The 23,360-nt window shown below is 43.5% G+C and overlaps 1 protein-coding gene across 14 annotated transcripts in view; it reads right to left on the reverse strand.

Annotated features, from left to right (window-relative positions):
* The window catches only part of ABI1 (abl interactor 1), a 153,575-nt gene that overhangs the window by 41,884 nt on the left and 88,331 nt on the right, over positions 1–23,360 (reverse strand). For all 14 annotated transcript variants that reach the window (XM_068235677.1, XM_068235671.1, XM_068235675.1 and 11 more), the window contains exon 3: positions 14,120–14,296. In XM_068235677.1, the coding sequence (XP_068091778.1) occupies positions 14,120–14,296 (177 nt within the window). The remainder of the gene's footprint in view (positions 1–14,119; positions 14,297–23,360) is intronic.

The raw sequence follows: 23,360 nt of genomic DNA on the forward strand, positions 1-23,360 counted from the left end.
GTGGTATAACAAGAGAGTTTCCTTGCTCAGATGTGAGCAATATACAGAGCAGAGCATGAAGGACTGCCTTTTCCACGGTGATAGGGGCGTTTCAACCTTTGGCTTGGCATGAGTTCATGTCTCAACTGAACCCACACTGAAGACAAACTATATAACAGACTTTGAACTACTGTCCAACTGATATAAACGGATATAGAACGTAATCCTAAAGCTTTGCAGTACACCTGTAGTACGTGATCTAAATAAATCCTCAATAGCACAGGAAGTGCTGAAAAGTTAGCGCTAACTGGCACTTTTAGCAGCAATTGGTTGGAGATTAGAGGCACCAACAGGCACATTTGCCAGTGATTTTTTTTGCCACTAACAACAATTTTGGCTTCAATGGAGTCGATATTAATGGTCAACACCATCAATATACCTGCAGCAGCAATTTTAGGCTCAGTCTACCATTTGAGGGTCACTAAGCGCCGTCTAACTAAAATTAAACACAGCTGAATGGCTGCATCTGCACTGGGCATGTGCAAGTGAAGTTCACACAGGCCCAGGAGAGGTAAGCACTCACGCATGGAGGGGAAAAAAAGCATAGGAATGCTTCTTTCTACTGAGCATGTACAGACTGTACTCGCACATGCCCAGAGCAGATGCACTCGTCTACAAGCTAATGGTCAGAAGATGAAGAGGGACCCAAGCGCTGGACCGGAAGCCCAGCAAAAGATTTGGGAAGCCTCTGGAGTGGAGTATGTTATATTTTATTCCACGTCAGGATTACTTTAAAAGTCCCTTATTTGCTGGTCACCATTACATCACTCTTACTTTCCATCTAACAAGACACAGAGATGGTGCCATATTACTATTATCTTTAAAGTTAGTCTGAAGTGGATTTAAAAAAAAAAAAAAAAAAAAAAAAAAACAACAACAAAAAACATATTCACTGAAGGTGAAGGAAGGCTCTGGGTCCTACAGAGCCTTCTCGTTCTCCTGCTGGTCCTCTCGTTCCACCGCAGGCTCCTCCGTTTGAATCTCCCACTGCAGGAGACTTCAGCAATCTTCGAAGGCCTCGGGCGTCTGAAGACCGGTGGCTCCGTACTGCGGACACGCGAGTGCGTGAGAGAGGACACTTGTGGGTGAGCAGTATGGAGCGGCCCAATGCCACCCAACGCGGAAGAGAGCAGTATACAACCGAATGGTCATGGACTGCTAATGGGGGAGCCTGTGGGGGAACACGGAGACCGGCAGGAGAACAGGAAGGCTCTATGGGACCCAGAGCCTTCCTTCTCCTTAGGTGAATCAGTGATTAAGAATGTATCAGAGGCAGAGGATCAGCAAAACACCTGGGAAATAACTTTTTTTTTTGAATGAAGGCAATAAACGCAGCTTTCCTATTCCTCTAGCTTTAGGCACCTTAGACTAGATACCCTTTGACAGAAGCACTATTTCTGGCTTTGATCTTCAGCGAAGTTGCTTGTTGCCAGTTTTGGAGCTTTTTGATTTAAGTCCGATTTATGCTGAATCTCGAATTTCTAAGTCTGTGTTGTAGGAAGTCCACCACTACCTCCTAATTTTAAACTGTTTTTAGTATAGCTTATTCTATTTTGGTCCCTCTTTTTAACAGCTGCTTATTTTACATTAGGTAGTTACCCAGAATGGCTGCCAATGATGACAGGTACACTTAGCCTTCGTGTATTTAATCCCCTTCAGTGGGCATGTAGCTGCTCAGTAGCTGGAAACAGGTCATTCTCCTGGGAGGAGAGCAGGCATGGTGCTCAGTTAGCAGTAATGATTTGTGGGTAGCAGAATACTCTTGTTATGAATCTAGAGCAGTGGTGGCGAACCTTTGAGGCCGAGTGCCCAAACTGCAAACCAAAACCTACTTATGTATCGCACAGTGCCAACACGGCAATTTAATGACAAATGCAGTAATAGTGAGGCCCCACATGACATATGTAGTAATGGAGAGGCCCCACTTGATAAATGCAGCATTCATGAGGCCCCTAAATAAATTCTGCAACCATGAGGCCCCCCAAAAACAAATTAAGCAAACATGCGACTGCCAGACAACTGCAGTAATGGTGAGGCCTTCACACAATTGCAGTAATGGTGACTCAAGGCCGCCCCCCCCCCCATGACAAATGTAGCAATTGTCAGTCCCCCGCATGTCGAATGCAGTAATATGACAAATGCAATAATGGTGAGACCCCCAATTAAATTCTGCAATCATATGGCCCCCAAATGACAAATTAAGGAAACATGAGAGATCCCCACATGACAATTGCAGTAATTTGGAGGCCTTCACATGACAAATGCAGCAATGGTGAGGCCCCAATGAACACATTCAGCAATCAAGGCCCCAAATAAAATAAAACAGACCCCCAAATAAATTAAGTAAACAGGAGATCCCCACACGACAATTGCAGCAATGGCAAGGCCGCCAATAAAGAAATTCTGCAATGACACCCCCCCCCCCCCCCATAACAAATTGAGCAAACATGAGATCCCCATATGACAAATGCAGCAATGGTGAGACCCACAATTAAATTCTGCAATCATGAGGCCCCCAAATAACAAAATAAACATACATGAGACCCCAAAAAACAAATTAAGCATAGGAGACCCCTATATGACAACTGTAGTAATGGTGAGGCCTACAAATGACAAATGCAGCAATGGTGAGGCCCCACATCAATAATGCAGTAATGGTGACTTCAGGTTCCACATGACAAGTGCAGCAATGGTGGGGCCCCCACATGACATATGCAACACTCATGAGGCCCCCAAATAGCTAGTTCTGCAATCATGAGGCCCCCAAACAAGAAATTAAGCAAACATGAGACCCCCACATGACAACTGCAGTAATGGCGAGGCCACACATGACAAATGCAGTAATGGTGCAGCACCAGCAGACTCGTGCAGTAATTGTAAGATCCCACACAACACATGCAGCAATAGTGAGGCAGGCGGTAGGGAGTGTAGGTATATGCTGGGTGAGTGGTCGGCAGGTAGGGAGTGTAGGTGTATGAGGGCAGTAAGTAGATAGGGAGTGTAGGTGCAACCAAAGCCTAGTTATTTGTATTCTTGGCACTGTACATACACGTCTATCTCATCACTTCCCCTTGGGTACGCTTTGAGTATGTAATGTGCCTAAATACAATGAAGACTTCATTGTCTAACGCTTCATGTGCAAAATAGTTTCAGGCGAAATAACATGTTAGCTTTAAAATGGAACCTATAATGTAGCCAAGTATATTATCCAATACTATATCCCAGAAGAGTTTACTAAAAGTACTGTCCTTGTTTGTTACTCTGAAGAAAAAAAAAAAGTCTTCCTTATCCAGACAGCGTAAAACTGGGGTCCCTTATACTTTCCTAGTGGTTTTGGGTCACCCCGAGCTGCTTGGGTATTCTCTTGTACTGGTCCAACCCCTATCCCTGCCATACATTGAGGAGGACCAAAAGTCCGAAACAGGCTGTCTGCATGTTAGGTTGATGTGGCTCTGTAAAATGTATAAGCTACAGGCTCACTATACACCAGCAGTTCTGATTGTGAGCCTGGCTTCAGGTGCATAAAGAGCTAATTTGCATATTCCAGAGTGATGCATTGTGGGAGATCACAGTTACTCACTTTTAGCGGATTTATCACAAATCACTTCTGTTTTAAGAAGGCAAACTATACTGTTCAACCATATCGCAATTGGATCTGAAGCTTTGCCCAACCTGCCCTACTCTCTTCCGTGGCTTGCTCCCAAAACCACTGAGCACACAGAGCAGCTGTCTTGTCTCTGTACAACAGTACAGACAGCATGATGAATTAGAAGAATTTAGTGGGGAGGGAGTTAAGAGGATGGGCAGAACAGAGGATCCATTAATGCAATGTTCTACTTTCAACCAGTTTTCAGGTAGCGATTAGGAAGAGGGAAAACTTCCACAAGGTAAGAAACAGCAACAGCACCTTTACTAAACACTCCTCTTTTAGGATATAGCAGAGGATTCATATACATGCATTCACTACAGAGTTCCTTTAATTTAAAAATACAGTCCAAAGAAATGCATGCCGTTTGTGAGCCAGGCAGTAAACACTTCTATCAGAAATGCTCTTAACTCGACATTAAGTTCCTGACAGTATAAATAAAGTAGGAAAAAAACCAATGAATTCTGAGCACGCTAAATGGAAATGGTCATGGAGGCAGGTGCTGCTGCTTAAGCTTTGGCAAAGTTCAGCCGCTGGGCCTCAGGCACAAAATACTCTGAAGCAATACGGTTCTTGTAGTCTGTGGCAACCAGAAGCCTCACACCAGTCAGACACTGGTAGTGAAGAGCATATGCTTTGAGCAACACATTGTACTGAAGAATACAAAGTCAAGAAACCTTTGCCTGTTCTCCTAGAAATTATATATAAAAAAAAAAAACCTCTCTCGAAAGGGGGGGGGGGGGGGGGGGTGAGAGAACTCTGCAGACAGACTTGAAGGCTAGTTGTGGCTAATTTACAGACAACAGCTGGCGTTTTTTAGAGTTTGCAGTACAGAGTGATGTACTGCTGGGGAGGACTCGGGGTCACAGCTGCTGCCAGCACTGCAGGACTTGACACACTGGTACAGAGAGGAGAACAGACCTGGGCTGAGCGAAGTCTAACTACCGAGAACTGCTTGTTATGGGACATCTTGTTACAACATGAAACTGGAAAAAGCCTCAATTAAAAAAAGTTTAAACAGAAAACAAGATGAGAAGCTACTAAAGCCATAGGAAAAGCTGTCATGGCAACCAGTCATGTTCCAACGGTTCTTCTGGGAAAAGGAAAAATATTTTAGATGTTCGCTATGGGCAATGTGTAATCCATATTCAGATTTTCCTTCCACGAGACTGTAAAGAATAAGGACTTGTGCAGAGACTTTAAAGAGGAACTCCAGTGAAAATAATGTAATAAAAAAGTGCTTAATTTTTACAATCATGATGTATAAATGATTTAGTCAGTGTTTGCCCATCGTAAAATCTTTTAAATCCCTGATTTACATTCTGACATTTATTACTTGGTGACATTTTTTACTGTTGGCAGATGTGGTAGCTGCTGCATGCTTTTTTGGCAGTTGGAAACAGCCATTTCCCACAATCCAACAAGGTTCACAGACAGGAAACTGCCAGGAGTACATACTCAAGAGTTTCTTGTGGGAGGGGTTTCACCACAATATCAGCCATACAGCACCCCCTGATGGTCTGTTTGTGAAAAGGAAGAGATTTCTCATGTAAAAAGGGGTATCAGCTACTGATTGGGATAAAGTTTAATTCTTGGTCGGAGTTTCTCTTTAATGGACAACTGAAGCAAGAGGGATATGGAGGTTGCCATATTTCCTTTGTTTTAAACAGTGCACATTGCCTGGCTGTCCTGCTGATCCCCTGCCTTCAATACTTGTAGCCATAGACCACGGACAAGCATGCAGATCAGATGTGACAAAAATCGGACAAGATTAGCCTCATGCTAGTTTCTGGTATGAATCAGAAACTACTGCAGCCAAAAAGATCAGCAAGGCTGCCAGGCAACTGGTATTGTTTACCAGGAAATAAATATGGCAGCGTCCATATCCCTCTCACATCAGTTGAGATATATTAGTCTTCTATTCTTCTTATTACATTCTATTATTTTTCCAACACTTCCGATTTGAATTTTTTTATGATCCAGAAACCATCAATTTTTCCACATTTTTTCAATAAATATCCAAACAACTGACCACCTTTATCAAAAGACCCGGAATAACAATTTATTTTGTGGAATTGTGTATGGCCACCTTTAAAGAAAATCTGAAGTGAAAATAAACTTGTGAGATAATGAATTGTACAGCTTAGAAATAGAACATTAGTAGCAAAGAAAAGTCTCATTGTTTACAGTACAGGAAGAGTTCAGAAACTTCAGTGGTTATCTATGTAGAAGAGCTTCTCTAAACTCTAAAACCCAATATGGGTGGGCTACAGTGCTGTTTTCTGAAACACTTATACATCAAAGAAACAGACAGGTTTAGATAAGGTTTTACTGCAGGAGAGTTCAAAGGGTCATTAGCTCTGCTCTTTTCATAGTTTAGAATACAGAGGCCTCAATTCATGGAGCATTATCAAACGTTTATCAAACACTTTATCAAACGTTTGATAATTTACCTCATAGGTAAAATCTCACTAAGGTGTTCTATATTTGTTGAACGTTTTATCGGTAAAACATTCGATAAATATATAACACATTAGTGAATTTAAAATGAGATTTTACCCATGAGGTAAATTATCAAATGTTTGATAATGCTCCGTGAATTGAGGCCAAAGTGTGGCTTGTAAATTGCATATATGAAATTATAATGCAATGTTATAAAAAAAAAATATGAGACTCTTCTTTGCTACTAATGTTCTATTAATTATCCGTACTACACATACAATTCATTAGATCGTAAGGTTTTTTTGTTTTTTTTTACTTCAGTGTCACTTTAAGGGAACCTGAGGCAAGAGACCGAAGGAGGCTGACCTTTATTTCCTCTTAAAACAATGCACATTGCCGGGCTATCCTGCTGATCCTCTGCCTGTAATGCTTTTAGCCATAGACCCTGAACAAGCATGCAGATCAGATGTTTCTGACGGGATAAGCTGGGACCCACAAAACGCAAATATCTGTTAAGCCTCATCTACACTGTACAATTTTCCATCCGATAGAGGGATCGATTAGATAGATCTAACAAGAAATTGCATCGAGTGTAGATAAAATAGTTTCAGATCAATTTTGCAATAGATTTTGCTTTGATAAGTACCCAAAATATATTGCAAAATCGAATGCTTGTGAGTGTAATTCCGTCCACACTTCTCTCAAGCTGTGCAATTAGTAGAGAGGAAAACAAAGGCAATTAATTCTAAATCATGACAGATCTGTCCCTCCTCTCCCCTCCCCCAGTGATGGGACCCCAGCGGCTGGCAGTGTACTGGAATGGCTGGAGAGGGGTTTGGAGGGGTACATGTTTCTCTCGTTAGACAATAATGTATACTCTGTCTGAACACTTCCAGATTTGGGGTTGGTTTCTTTCTCCAGGACTACACACAATGAATCAGCTCTGGATCCAGGGAAGGAATCTTTCCAGCATGACCAGACTCAGGGACGCCCCCCACATTGTTCACGTTGTGATTTAACTTCTACAATCTGTTTCTGTGCAGTATACACAGCTGTTGTAGGATGCCCACAGGGGACCCTCCAGCCTAACACTGATAGACATAACACCGGCCCACGCAGGCGCTGTAGGAGCAGACAGCCTACTTCCCATGTGGCCACTAAAGGTGTTTATTTTACTCTGTATGCCTTTCCTCAATTATAATTGCATCCACTACAAATTTTAAAGGACACCTGAAGTGAGAGAAATATGGAGGCTGCCATGTTTCCTTTTAAACAATGCAGATTGCCTGGCAGTCCTGATGACCCTCTGCCTTTAATACTTTTAGCCATAGATCCAGAACAAGCATGCAGATCAGATATCTGGCTGAAGTTTGACCGGATTTTACTCATGCTTGTGTCAGGTTGGTGATCCAGAAACTACAGATTCATAAAAGATCAGCCAGACTGCCAGGCAACTAGTATTGTTTAAAAGTGAAGCCCGAGCGAGACCACACATTGCGTCTGCGCAGTAACTGAGTGCAGAGGATGCAAAGGCTTCCCTATCCCTACGCAAGTTTTGCGATCTTTTGTCTGCAAACCTCCCAGGTTAAAACAGTGTTCTACCCCAGACTCTTTTAGCCGGGTGCTCCACCCGGCTAGTTTTGGTCAGCACCCGGCTGTCATCTGCCCACCTCCTCCTATGCTGTAAGCAGAGTTGCTCACCGAAGCACCGGCCCTGCATTCTCCTCTCGCCCCACCCGGCTACTATTTCATGCCACGCGGGTGGGAAAAAATTCTGGGGAGAACACTGTAAAAGGACACCTGACCTGATGGAAAGCTACCCAAGCTAAGCACAGAGATATGTTCATGACTGACACACACACACACACACACACACACACACACACACACACACACACACACACACACACACACACACACACACACACACACACACACACACACACACACACACACAAAGAGGCAGGATTGTTGTGATGTCCCCTCCCCTTAAGAGGAGTGAGTGTCAGAGAAGAGGCCAGAATGGGAGGGAACATCACGGCAAGTGAAAACATTTTTCAAGGCGTGACTACGGTTGCTTGGGAACAAAGAGCATAACAGGGAATGGATAACACACAGAAGCATATGGCTCCAACATGAACATACCTCAGTGCTTACCTTACATAGTTTTGCCTTGGGTCAGGTATCCCTTATAGGGAACCAGAGATGGGATAACTGGATATATTTATACTCACCTGGGGCTTCTTCCACCCCCGTGAGGTGCATGGGCTCCCTCACTGTCCTCTCCGGGCTGCTCTGTTCACTTTAATTGATCATGGTAATCTGGCCAGTCATGCACTTCTGCGCATGTGCAGCCCAGACACGTGAGCCCCCCCAGTCGCGCTCATGCAGCCAGGAGTGTTCTGCACCTACGCAGTCGCAGAATGCTCCTGGGCATGGGAGCATGGCGGGGGCCGCGCATGACTGGCCAGATTACCGGGACTGATATGAAAGGACCGGAGCTGCCGGAAAGGATGGTGAGGAAGCTCCAGGTAAGTATAAATACACCCAATTATCCCGTCTCTGGTATACTTTAAGCAAACCTAAAGTGAGGAAACTTAGCGGTAGAACAGCAGTTGCTCTGAGCGCACAGCGGTGCCTTCCCTCACCGACAGCGAATTGCAGCAAAATCTACAGCGTGGGAGAGAAGTGCTACGTCAATCTTCCATCACTCCGCACAGTCTATTTGTGGCACAAAGACTCTGAAAACAATCACCGTCTCCAGTACTGACACCAAGAAATAGCAGAGCACTCAGTGTTGCTAGGAGATATCGCTGTGCTATAAACCCTTTTATTTTACTTTCAGTGTAGGTGGTTCTGAGATGCCGAGCTTTTCTTCAGCACAGAGAGGGAATGAAGCTCCTACGGGTTTCTGTAATTATTCGGCTTATTCAATACCTCAGCGCCAGCAGCCAAGCGCAGGAAACAGAGGTACCATCTGTCCCGGTGCTCTCCTGGCTTCCGGAAGACAAATTCTGATTGGCTGCCTGGATAACTGCACATCGCACTCTGCACTGTCTAACATACCCATCAGGGCTAATGCTGTACATTTTATGCAGAATTATTTTTGATGGCACATTCATCTGTTTTCATATTTCTCACACAGTCAAATGCAAAATAAAAAACGGACTTGTTCACACTATGAATATTTTTTAAAGCACTGGCGATTTTAGAAATCGCCCTAAAAGCGTTTGTGCAATGATTCCCTATGAGAGAGTTCACATATGAGCGGTTAGATTGCGTTACGCTTCCAAAAGCGCTGCCTCATTTTCTGAGCGCTTTGGCTCAATGGAAGGTAGAGGGAAATCGCAAAGCGCTTGAAAAAGCACTTTATATTGCGATTTCCCGAGCGTTTTTATGAATAAATACATTGCATTTAAACATTTCCGGGTGGAAGAGTTCACTTCCTGACTGACGTCAGGAAGTGAAAAAAAAGATCCACTCCGCAAAACGATTCTCAGCACAAAGTGCAGGGAAAAGCGCTGACAAAACTCTCAAATTGCTCATTGCTTGCGATAGCGCTGGCGATTTAGAATGTGAACAGGACCTAACTGCTATCTGAACAGTAATGCAGTTCTAATGCATTAAAGGATACAAAAAGTGACAGGTGACATGACTAGATAGACATGTGTATGTACAGTGCCTAGCACACAAATAACTATGCTGTGTTCTTTTTTTTCTTTCTCTGCCTGAAAGAGTTAAATATCAGGTATGTAAGTGGCTGACTCAGTCCTGACTCAGACAGGAAGTGACTACAGTGTGACCCTCAGTGATAAGAAATTTCCCTTTTTATCTCTTTCTTGCTCTCAGAACCCATTTTCTACTAGGAACTTGTTTTATAGTGGGAATTTCTTATCAGTGAGGGTCACACTGTAGTCACTTCCTGTCTGAGTCAGGACCGAGTCAGCCACTTACATACCTGATATTTAACTCTTTCAGGCAGAGAAAGAAAAAAAAGGAACACAGCAGTTATTTGTGTGCTAGGCACTGTACAACCACATGTCTATCTCATTAGGTCACATGTCAGTTCGGGTATCCTTTAAGTCTTCATCCCAGGCAAATTTTCCCAGATCTGTGTGTGGGCACTCTGCAGCCCATTGACAAGGATGAGGATTAAAACAAAAAACACTGGTTGTCAGGGCCGGATTTCTGGAAAGGCCATCAAGGCCCAGGCTTTGTGCAGCAGCTATCCAAGGGGTGGCTGGACATAGAAGGGGGATTCCTGCATATGGAAGAAGAGGCTGTAAATGGAATACTAAGGTTGTAAATATGGAGCAGAGGGAGGGGTGGCAACCAGGATTAGGAGGGGGTGCCGCACATGGAAGGGGAGCCTCAAGAAAGTTGGCCTGGGGCAGAAAAAAATATAAATCCGGCCTTGCTGGTCAGGAGACTAGATCGGGTAAGGTACCCATGTGTTATAACTGCCCTTTTAACATGCAACTAAGCCCAAAATTTTAATAGCAATCAAGATAAAAAGTTGCATAGAGAAAGTGGTGGACACATTTTACATGGGCTCAAGTTCTATCCTCTTTCTATGGAAGCAGCTCATAGGTCACTCAGGAGTGACCATTTGATGACACCCAAATTAAGAATGATGATAGGTACCCCAAAGCATTCCCTACATTATACTAGAAAAGGGCTGTCCAAATGGCAGTCTGCATCTGGCCTGCAAGATCTCTTGCTGTGTCACTCCCCAACCTCTTGCTACTTCTGCCAGTCCCACTTTTTTCTCTCTGCACGGCTCCCCCCCCCCTCCCCCCAAAGCCAGACCAAGACTCCTGGGAGCTTGGCCCTCCACATTCACGAAGTTAGTCAGCACTATTAGAATATGCTCATCCTTCGAATTACTCAGATACACAAGTAGACCCTGGCACTATTGCAACCTCTGCAGCCTTTATTTTTACCACTGCAAACCCAACATCTGCCTGTTGGATACATCTGCCTGTTGGATACATCTGCCTGTTGGATACATCTGCCTGTTGGATACATCTGCCTGTTGGATGCACCCAATGAGTCTTTTAGGATAATTCTGCGCTCATCGGTAAATGGTAGTTGCTACTCTGTGCTCATGCAGCCCCCTCATACCATGCACCGATGGAAAAGCGGCAATTCGTGCAAATGCAGCCGTTTTCAGCAGTTACATTCTGTCCTCGCTCTCCACTATAAACAAAGCTGTATTTTCTCTCCAAGGGAATTTGTGCAAGACAGTTTCAATATCCCCCCCAGAGGCAAGGAGTGCATGGGAACAAAATGACTTCATGTTTCTGGTGGAGAACAATCCCATTACCACAGAATTACAAGACTCTGCCTAGACCGCTTTATCGTTCAGAAAGGAGAAAAAAAAAAATAGAGTACAAAATAAAATCCACAAGACATTTCAGTGGAGTTAAAAATAAAAAAAAAATAACCAACATAGCAAATAAAAAGAAATGTCCAATCAATACAGAGATTAGTGGAAGTCTGGAAGAGATTATCAGTCATAGAGCTAATTAAATCTGAAGAGGCAAATCTAATTAGGCTGGGAGAGGCCTGCATGATGCGCTTGCCTGTGAATCACTGATCCTCTGTCTGAGGATAAGCCCACGATAGACGCTGCCGGATCCCCTCCGAGGGGGTCATACAGTAAAATTAATATGAGGAAGGATAAATAAGAAGTTTGACCTTCAGCAGCCAACCACATGTGAACTATAAATAGGACCTGTTTAAATACTGTAAAGGGGCCCATACACCTAACTATTTTCCCGCCGATATACAGCAGATTCGATCACTGTGGTCGAATCTGCTGTGAAATCGTTGCGCAAACGCTGACAGAACGATCGATTTCGGTCCGAAATCAATCGTTCCTGTCGATCCGTCCGTGCGGAAGATTTTTCTAGATCGCCGGCGGGAGTGCGCCGATAGCGGCGTTCAAATGCCCAACGACCAACGCAATACAGCGGAGATAAATTACCTGTTCCGGCCGGCGCGACTCCCCTGGTCTCCGCTGTCTTCTCCGCTCCGGGCTCCAGCTTCACTGAACTTCCTGTCCCGGCAAGAAGTTTAAACAGTAGAGCGCCCTCTGTTTAAACTTCCCCTGGACAGGAAGTTCAGTGAAGCAAGCCAGCTGGACCGGAGACCAGCGCGGAGAAGAAGACAGCGGAGACCGGGGGAGTCGCGCCGGCCAGATCAGGTAATGTATAGTTGGCAGGCAGGTGGCGGCGGCAGCTCCACAGATTGTGATTGGTTTCATGCTGAAATCGATTCACAATCTGTTTTCAGTAAAGGTGGCCATACGATCCCTCTCTGATCAGATTCGATCAGACAGGGATCTATCTGTTGGTCGAATCTGATGGCAAATCGACCAGTGTATGGCCACCTTTAGGTTAGGGGTTTATTTCCCCACGTCTGAAAAAGTCTGCACAGAGACTAACGGCAAAAATGTGCTTATTAAACTGTACAAAACAGCCCATTTGTTCAAGGGAACCCGAGGTGAGAGGGATATGGGGGCTGGGATTTATTTCCTTTTAATGCAAATTACCTGGCTATCCTGCCGATCACCTGCCTCGAATACTTTTAGCCATAGACCCTGAACTAGCATTTAGAGCAGGTGCTCTGACTGAAGTGTGACTAGCCTCATGCTGGTTTCAGGTGTGTGATTCAGACGCTACTGCAAACAAATAGATCAGCAGGACGGCCAGGCAACTGGTGTTTAAAACTAAAAATATGGCAACCTCCATATTCCTCTCACTTCATTAACCACTTGCGTACCAGTAGACCAGAGACTGCTAGTACCAAAAAAAAAAAAAAAAACTGCGTCTACCAACATATTGGCCCAGGGACCCACTGCTGCAGGCCCCTCGCTCTGCTGTCGCTATGACGGCAGAGCTCTGTGAGCCGTCAGGAGCAGATTTCATTGGCTACTGACCCTGTGATCAGGAACTAACAAAAATGGCTCCTGATTGGCTCGCCGAGCTCTGGAGTCATAGCGAGGAACCTACAGCGATGGGAGAGTGGCGTGATTGGCGGTAGTAGCAGGTAATTGAAATCACGCTCTGACAGGAATAAGCAGCAATAAACAGGGCGTAGATTTCAATTTTCGTGGTCCGGAACATTTGAAGAACCACACCTTTCATAACATTTCTGTGACCATAAGCCCATCTAAGGAATTTTGTTTTGTTTGTTTGCAACATTAGCTCTGTGCTCATCACACTAGCTTCTAGCAAGCTGCAAGGTCGACACGTCTTCATGGCAACATAAGGGCAGTGTTTGGTTGGCTGTGCAAAGGCGTGGCCTAAATGCCACCTCTTTCAGTGCCATGACACATAAGTCCTTATTCAATTACCTTTTTCTCCTGAGTTTTCTACTAAAAGATATTTTTTATTCTTCGCTTTAAAATAATTTTTCAGAACTTAGCAATTGAAAAATGTCTAAAATATAGGGGCAAACGTAATATCAAAATTTTGAGTTTTGGTGCCTTCATTTTATTGGCCCGGTGTAAAAATATCACCTAGGAGCAACTGGTAATTGAAAAGTGGCCACAGTCCAGTGATGCTATGCACTGTGACATAGCCTCCGAAGAAGCGCCCCCCAAGCGCAAAACTAAACAGCAGCCTACCCCCCAGCACCCATTGCCTGTATCCAGCCACCTACTAATGTTATCTTTATGGACATGGTTGTATATGTACACATCAGATAGGTTCATGCTAAGTGCCCGGAAGTCTTGTATCAGTAAGCATCGGTTTACAGTGAATGCAATGCACCAGTGCATGTGTTGCTGGGTAGATTCCGTGCCTTTCTCAACTATAGATTATGACATCCCTATTAGAGAAACGTATCAGTCTCCTGGTACCCAAAAAAAAAAAAAATGATATAATTAATGAGAGGGCCGTTGAGTTTCCCTAACTTCCTGGAAGACAGTGAAAGAACCAGAGTGCAGAGGTTGGTAAATCCATTGCTATGAATGAGAGTTCTTACCTTCACTCCGTGGCCCACATCGTCCAGCACCGTGTAGTCTATGGGTTTTCGTATGTACCTGACGGGACGCTCCATGTTGGCTGGGGCGATGATTTTATGGCTCCTGGCAGTGTTCTTGTTGGTGGTCAGGATACCGATCTCTCTGCGGGCCACCTTCTCTTTATGGATGTCCACCGTCTGCAATGAAAAGAAACACTTAGCAAAACCCTGTGCCATCAATAAAGACAACAGTCTCATTCCAAGAAAATTAAACTGTCTACCTTCTTAAAGAGAAACTCCAACCTAGAATTGAACTTTATCCCAATCAGTAGCTGATACCCCCTTTTACATGAGAAATAGAATGCTTTTCACAAACAGACCATCAGGGGGCGCTGTATGACTGATTTTGTGCTGAAACCCCTCCAACGAGAAGCTCTGGGACCGCGGTACTCTGGGCAAACTGCCACAATGTAACAAGGTTCACAGACAAGAATTAGCTGTTTATAGCTGTCGCTAACAGGCAAAACAGCTAGCAGCAGCTACATAGCCTGCCCACAGTAAAAATGTCAGCATGTAATAAAATGTCAGAATGGAAATCGGGGAGAGGAAAGATTTTACAATGAGCAAACACTGACTAAATCATGTATACATAATTATTGTAAAAATGAAGCACTTTATTTACTACATTATTTTCACTGGAGTTCCTCTTTAAAGGAAACGTTTTATTAAAAAAAAAAATGTAAATAAAAAACAAAGCAGCCCTTTTAAAACTGAAGCTATTAGCAAGTGTCCAATTTTAAGCAAGCAATATCTACCATAATGCATTATCTAATATGCAAATCTTGGATTCGTGTCCCTGTAATGCTGGGTACACGTTACGCTTTTTCATGAGATTCTTCGACGTGATCATTTTTGAGGCACGAGTCTGCACTCAATTCTCTTCTCTTCCTTTGTTTTTCTTATCTTTTTCCATTCACCGCTGTGATAAATCAAATGCTGAAACGATCGGGAGCAATATTGGACATGACGGATTTTATCTATCTGACCCATCTATCGCACGAAAAAACTTAACGTGTGTACCCAGCATAAGACATGTCCAAAACTGCTGCAGGACAAGTATTCCTATGGCATATTCATTTTACACAGCCATACTAACCCAACATGCAAGCAGCAGTTTCACACCTTTAGGTCATCAGTGCAAGGATTAACATGGAACAATATTACGATAATATGAAATAACTATTTAAAATGCTGTAAATGACAAAACATTTTAAACGCTTATTCTTCTGCAATTGGGGAGAAGCCTCTCCATCACCCATATGGCACAAAAACAGGCCACGTTAAACAAAAAAAACTAAATAATCACAATATAATTAATCTATTTTAGTCTTATTTAAATAGGAATGTCTACATGTGGGTTTGAAATGGCTGTGTAATATGGCTGTGTAAAACTTAAAGCTATAGGCTTGCTATACACCAGCGGTTCTGGATGCTTGCTTGGCTTAACAAGGGCGAAAAGGGATAATTTGCATATTTAGTATTAGTGCATTGTGGGTAACCACAAATGTTTATTTATAACTGAATTATTGCAAATTTTCTTCTGTTTTAAGAAGGCAATTACACCAAGCTTTGCTTTTATAGTAGGAGGGCTTTTTGATTCCTTTTATCCCCCTATACATTCCTAGTAGTTTGGGTCACCCTGAGCTGCTTTGTTACTCTGTTGTACTCGTCCAAGCCCTATTTCTTACAGCCTTATCAATCCCTGCCATGTACTGATGAGGACCAAAAGTCCGAAACAGGTTGTCTACATGTGGGTTTGATATGGCTGTGTAATATGGCTGTGTACAACTTAAAGCTATAGGCTTGCTATACACCAGCAGTTCTGGATGCTTGCTTGGCTTAACAAGGCTGAAAAGGGATAATTTGCATATTTAGTAGTAGTGCATTGTGGGTAACCACAAATGTTCATTTATAACTGAATTATTGCAAATTTCCTTCTGTTTTAAGAAGGCAACTACACCAAGCTTTGCTTTTTAGTAGGAGGGCTTTTTGGTTCCTTTTATCCCCCTATACATTCCTAGTAGTTTGGGTCACCCTGAGCTGCTTGGTTACTCTGTTAAATAGGAATGGTTACCCAGGATTGAACGTCATCCCAATCAGTAGCTAATATGCTCTTTCCAACGAGAAAGCTTTACCTTTTCTCAAAAAATCATCATGCGGGTCTGTGTCCCTGATATGGTGAAACCCCTCCCACAGTGTGATGTCAAGACCTAGGTCCTGACAGTTTCCTGTCTGTGAACCTCATAGCATTGTGGTTAAAGTGGACCTGAACTTTTGCACAGGACAGAAGGAAAAAAAGAGAAATGCACCCTGTGTGTATTCAGAAAGTTTAGCCTGTCTAATTCCCCCTCATTTGTATCTAATTACAAATTGCAATCTGATCTCTCCATGAGTCACATGACTGCCTATGGCAGATAAGCTCATGTTAAAGCACAGGCTGCAATATGTCTGCTTCCATGAATCAGTAAGTAGAAACTGTGCAGGTTTATTTTAGGATTTGTATCAGCTGTAACAAAGCAATGTTTTTTGTTTGTTTGTTTGAAGGTTATTATGTTGTTGTGTATCCTTTACAGCAGAGGGGAGAATCTGAGTTCAGGTCCCCTTTAATAATGGCTTTTTCCAACTGCCAAGCAATTAGTATCTCCCTCTGTGAATATGTACTTCTACATGGCAAATATCAATCATTTCTTGATCTCTCTTCTATCTAGCTCCTCACTTTGCAATGTATTGATTAGTTTTTCCCCTTTTTGCCCAAGTTTCTCTTTAAAGCAAATCTCATATGAATACTTCATCAGGTAGACCGTATTGTATGCTGCTCAGGAACAGGTTAATACAGAGTCTATTATGTAAGCAAGCGAGTTCCCTTCCTAACTGCTCACATAGATAAGTCTTTATAGGCTCGACTGAGCTGTCAAAAATATTAAAGTTAAATGCAAGCATGAAACAAATGGACTTTTAGAGATGCAGATGTCCTCCAGGTCCCTGTTCTGATTTTCCTACACTGATCAAAGAGATAAAAAGTGCTTATTAGCTACGGAAATATAAAACGCTGCAAACTGCTAAGGTTTCAACACCAGTCACACCATGAACTGCACACCTTAATTGGTACTTGTATTTTGGAAGAGATGGTCTATTAATGCAGGTGCATAACTACAAAAATGGAGCCCCCCCCAATGAATGAATTCTATGGTACTATGGTATTAAAAACTGACCCAAACTCCTGCACAGCACAAATTGAAAAGTTCTCAATCCACCTACAAAAGCTGTAGAAATCCATTGCTGCATGCCCTGTGTTTGTTCAGTTAGGCTAGGTTTCCATTTGTGCGGCGGCATGCGTCTTGCGAGACTCGATGCCGGCACAGCTGTTGCCTCTCGCAGCTGAATCCCTCTAGCCGTGCTATGCGCGGCTATGGGATTCGGACAGCTACGGACGAAATTATGCTGCAGGGCCTCAGATTTTTCCTCGGCCACGAATTCGGATGGCTCTCATAGACTTCTATAGGCTGCTGAAATCCATCCGAATTCGTGGGCGGGGAATCGGCCTGGATTCGCAGCAGTGGAAACCCGGCCTTAAGGTTTAACAAAGAAGCCCGCAGCACACCACAACATAAAATCCATGTGTCAGTGCCTTTCCTTTCTGTTTGTCCCTAATATCAGATTTTGTCATGGCGGGGGCTTCTTTGTTGAAACTCTATGTTTGCCCTGTGGAGGGCTTGCCAGGCACCACCAGTAAGCCCAGGGGGTAGTAGCAGTCTCTCTCTTTTGGCCCTTTTCCACTAGCAGTCGCTAGCGTTCACGCTGAACGCTAGCGACTGCTGAATCGCAAAAGGTAAAAAATTACCGGCGATATCCCGACGTTTCCGGCCGCGATTTTGCTAGGCTATGCACTGCATAGCAAAATCGCGGCAAATATTGCTCCGTGCCACGATCACGTTTCAGGCAAAAACGAATTGCAGTAGTGGAAATACCCTACCGCGATTCCTATGTTATTTAGCAAACTCTAGCGATTGTAAAATCGCTAGTGGTTTGCGATTTTGCGATTCCGCTAGCACAAACGCGCTAGTGGAAAAGGGCCCTTCATCTTTCTGTTTGTTTAGCTACATCAGTCTTATCAGCAACTGTAGCTCGGCTCACAGGAGAGACTGTAGCTTTACTCTTTCTGTGCTCCCTGCACAGGAAATACACTTAAACTTCAGGTTTTAGGATTCCCATACATTGTAATGAAGATTTTTTTTATGCCTGAAGTTCGTCATGCTGCAGCTAAACTTATACAGCAGAGAGGAAGTTCTGAGTTTATAGCCACTGTAAACCAGTCGCATTAAGTGTGTTATACATGCATCAATTTTCCTGTTTACTGACACATTCCAGCTCTCAAATCAGTCAGAAATCTGCAGGATCAACAAGTCCATTTGATCGGATTTCGATAGATTTTAGACTAAAATACATTGGTGGGATAGGATGGAAAATATGGGTTATAGCTACTGTGTGTACTACATCACACAGAGCAACACTGCAGTTTGTTAAATTTACTATAGATTTTCTGCTGAAATCTGTTGTGAATTGACATACTGTTTATGGAAAGAATCGATCCCTCTCTGATCAGATTCCAGTCGAAGAGGGATCAATCCTTTTAGCGCATTGAGGGGAAATCGATGTGTATGGACATCTTTGGGAGTTTCTGGGAAAACCTCTTTGTTGACACCTAGAAAATCTCACTTTTGTGCATTCTATTTATGCGTACTGGTGGCCATGACAATCCAGTTACTGCATCAACAGAGGCTGAAAACAGGCCACGGAGCTGAAGACCTCCTACAACATCAACCAACCATAGACCAGAGATGTAGCTTCGCACAATTGTAATGCCTGGAACACACAAGGAGATTTTCTGGCAGATTTACTGCCAGATCGATTATTCCCAACATGTCAGTTCTGATTTTCGATCGATTTCCAATAGTCTTCCATTCACTTCTATGGTAAATCGATCGGAAATAAGATCAGACATGTTGGGAATAATCGTTATGACAGTAAATCTGTCCGAAAATTGTGTCGTGTGTACTAGGCATGGATGTGGCCATACATTTATAAATTTGCAGTAGATTCGACCATCAGATTTCTGTCAGATGCCTGTCAAGTCGAATTGACAGCTATCTGATGTGTGCCACACACTAGGAACAGATTTCCAATAGATTTCAGAATTAAATCTATAGGAAATTGATCAATGCATTATTGGACCGTTAGATCCAATGCAACTCTATGCGCCATAAATCTGCTGCCAGCAGCAGATCGACCTAGATTTTCCAACCTGTCAGATTGATTTGCGGCAGATTTCGATCGATTTGATCTATCGATCGCTGAAATTGACCAGTGTATGGGCCCATTTAGTCCAGTCATTGTCGGCTGCATCATGATTACTAAGCCTGAAAGCAAGGCAGTCACCAGGTTACTAAGGGCGCGTACACACGCCATACTGTAGCAAACGACAGGTCCGTCAGACCTTCCCGCTGGGCGGGCGTTCTGCTGACAATAGCACCTGTGTACGCTGTCCGGATCTGTCTTATCAGTCTGCCGACAGAGTGTACACAAGTGCTACTGTCGGCAGAACGTCCGCCCTGCGGTTGCTACAGTACGGCGTGTCCGCCCTATGATCGGAACCAACAAATTCCGTTCCGCCGGAATTCACGGATTCAGTCGCTATTAAATTCAGCCGGATTTAATGAAGTTCCGCGGAATTCCGATTTCCGTCGGAATTTTTCAAAACCCTCCTCCTCCTCATCCATCCATCCGTATCATCCTGTAGGAAATTGCAGTTTTTCAAAACAGCTTACATACCTTAGCCAGGATTTGAACCCACATCTCAGTGTGTAGTAGGTATCTGTCTACCCCCTAGACCACCAACCACACTACATGCTAAAGCTGGCCTAGCATGTACCATTATGATCAATTCAATAGAAAAAGTAGCATAGACGGACACTTTGCTAAGAGGTCGGTAAAGTCAGCTGTTTTGAGCATTACTGCATGCGGGAATGCTTTATGAATAGAGGCCAATGGGCTCGATTCACAGCTACTGCCACTGCAGTAGCAATCAGAACCAACCAACAGAAAGCTCTGTCGGTGGGCAGAAAAGGTGGGGGATTCATTTGTGTGCACCCAAGTTTGGCTCTGCAGCAAGCCATTAAAGCTGCAGAGCCCTAATTTGTAAAGGAAAAAATAAATAAATAAAAAGCCTGGTCACTTAGGGGGGGGGTTGGGTAAATCCTTTGGCCCTTAAGAGGTTAATAAAAGACTGAGCCTCATAATAGGCTCTGTCTTAATGATGCAGGACCCGGAGATGGGAGGGGGGGTCTCAGGATTACTTACTTACTTTTGGCCACCTTCGGAAATGCTGCCGTGGCTTTATTTTCTACTTTTTTTCAAAAACTTCTGCCGAGGCTCTATAGCCACCCCCACTTGAGTTGCCGTGGCCCGCCTCCAACTTGGCAGCCGCAGCCTAATAGGCGACCACGGAGTTAGGGGCAAGCTGCAGCGACGCATACCTTGGAAACATAGCCACAAGTGTATTGAGGAGGAGGGGCGGAGCATCTCCTTAAACAATCAGGTAATCAATCCGGCATCACTAAGAGCCTGAAATGACAGTCTATCTTTTATATTGGAGGTACTTTAAAATGGCTGGATTAGTTATATCATTTTGTTCTAAGAAAGTAGAGTTTAGCCTGTCTAATTCTTTCTCATCTGTGACTAAGCACAAGTTGTAATCAGATCCCTCATCAGTGTCAGCTGCCTTGCCAAGGCAGAGAAGTAATTGGTAAACACAGGATGTTAACAATATGTCTGCTTCCATGAAAGCGGGAAGTAGAAACAATGCAGATTTATTGCAGGATTTGTAACAGCTGTAAAAAAGAAAACAAGTTTTTATTTAAAGGTTATTATGCTGTTGCTTATTTTTTTAGAGCAGAGAGGAAGTTCAGGTCTGAGATTCTCTACTAGTGGCTGGATAGTGTAACCGTTAAGGCCTCTGACACATGAGAAACAGGGTTTAGATCTAGTCACTTCCTGTTCAGTAAGCCAGCATCTATTTAGTAAGGATACCTCGGGCAAGACTCCACATCACTGCTACTGTCCAAGGAGCACCTCCTAGTGGCTGCAGCGTTGGCCATTTGAGTCCGCCAGAAGGAAAAACGTAATATTAACGTTGTGTCTCGTAGCAATTCAAAACTTTGCACACTGGAAGTTGAAAAGCTTCTGAACTTCTTTACAATCTAAAACTCCCTGGATGAATAAGGCATTCATTTCAAAGGCTGCGCTGTGCAGAATAAGGCCCAGTGCACAACAAAACCGCTAGCAGATCCGCAATACGCTAGCGGTTTTGGGAGCTGATTTCAGAGCGATTCTAGGTATGTTTAGAGAGGTTTTCTAAACATACCTAGCGGTTTTGGGTGCGTTTTTGTGTAGCAGATTTCATATATTGTTACAGTAAAAGCTGTTACTGAACAGCTACTGTAACAAAAATGCCTGGCAAACCGCTCTGAACTAGCGTTTTTCAGAGCGGTTTGCGTTTTTCCTATACTTTTCATTGAGGACGAAACGCTTCCGAAAACCGCAAACGCGCAGCAGGAGGCGCGTTTGCGGCTTGGCAAAAACCGCAAACCGCCGGTGTGCACCATCCCATTGCAATACATTAGACAAGCGTTTTTAGAGGCGGATGCGGCCGGCGGATCGCTCCAAAAACCGCTCGGTGTGCACTGGGCCTAAGTCTGAGGAAGATATATGAGGCTGGTTTGCTACAGAGATTGACAAGCCCTGCACAGACCTCATCCACCAAACAGCATGAAAAATTAAGCAGTTTCCCAGTAATGAGCTATTAAAAATCATCATAACACATTTGTCATTAGCCTATTTTGGATTAGAAGGGGCAGTTATATGCCAGTTCATTCTGCAGCTAATTAAACAACTTGGGATCAACTGAAAAGCACAAAATTGATTTTAAAGAGAAGGTGCTGAAATGACCAAACAGAACTGCTTGAGTATCAGTTGAAGGGATTAAATAATAGGATCCAATCTACACATCCAATCTGGATTGGCCAATTTTAGCACCGTCACACTCCTACTACATGGAGAGTGGTAAAATTGGCAATCAAAATTTTATGTGTGTAGGCACCCTAAAGGACAGGTCGATTTCTGCCATCGATTGATCGATTTTATGGAATAGTTCAAAAATTGATTCTATCGAATCAGCCGATCGATCCGTGGCCGATTTCGATCGATTCGATCTGACAGGATAGAAAAATCTAGGTTGATCTGCTGCTGACAGCTGATCAATGGCCCATAGGGTTGCATTGAATCGAATGGTCTAATAATGCATTTAGTTCGATTTCCAATAGATTTAATTCTGAAATCTATTGGAAATCTGTTCCTAGTGTGTGACACACATCAGATAGATTCCTGTCAGATTCCACTTGACAGGCATCTGACAGGAATCTATCTGATGGTCGAATCTGCTGCAAACTATAAGTGTAAGGCCACATTAAGGCCAGTTTCACACTTAAAGTATGCATTGCAACATCCTGCTCTATCGCACTGCAGAGAATCACAAAACTATGACCCTGCGGAAGAGTACGTCGACAAGGTCATATACATAGGCCTCACCCCAAGTGACGTGCTCCCTGCTGGACAGGAAACTACGTCACTGGGATTCCCGGGGTATTCCGTTGTATTTCTGTCATTCCGCCGCCAACATTTTTCAATTATATGTGTTGTCCATTGACTTCAATGCATTCCTCCCCGAAAGTAAGCAAAGCATGGCTGCTTTTGCGTTGGCGAGTCCGGCGGTAACGCACTGTTGCTTCTGTATCGGCCGAGTGGCGGGTCGGGCACTTCCGGCGTAATGCAAGTGTAAAAGGGGCCTCACTCTTCTATGGGGCACTAGTGTGATTTAGCCACCTTTTGGAATGATCAGTAATTGCTGGCGATTCCAAAAGCATTATGCTAGAAACACACTATACAATTTTCTGGCAGATTTACCCGTCAGGTTGATTATTTCCAACATGTCCAACCTGAATTTCAATCGATTTTCATTTTTCCAATCGATTTTCCAATCAATTTTTGTTCAAGTGTATGAAAATCGATAAAAAAACAAAATTAAAAATCTATTGGGAAATTGATCTAAAAAAAACGAAAATCAATGAAACTTCAGATCGGGCATGTT

Source organism: Hyperolius riggenbachi, chromosome 5 (assembly GCF_040937935.1).
Source record: "Hyperolius riggenbachi isolate aHypRig1 chromosome 5, aHypRig1.pri, whole genome shotgun sequence".
Classification (NCBI taxonomy): domain Eukaryota; kingdom Metazoa; phylum Chordata; class Amphibia; order Anura; family Hyperoliidae; genus Hyperolius; species Hyperolius riggenbachi.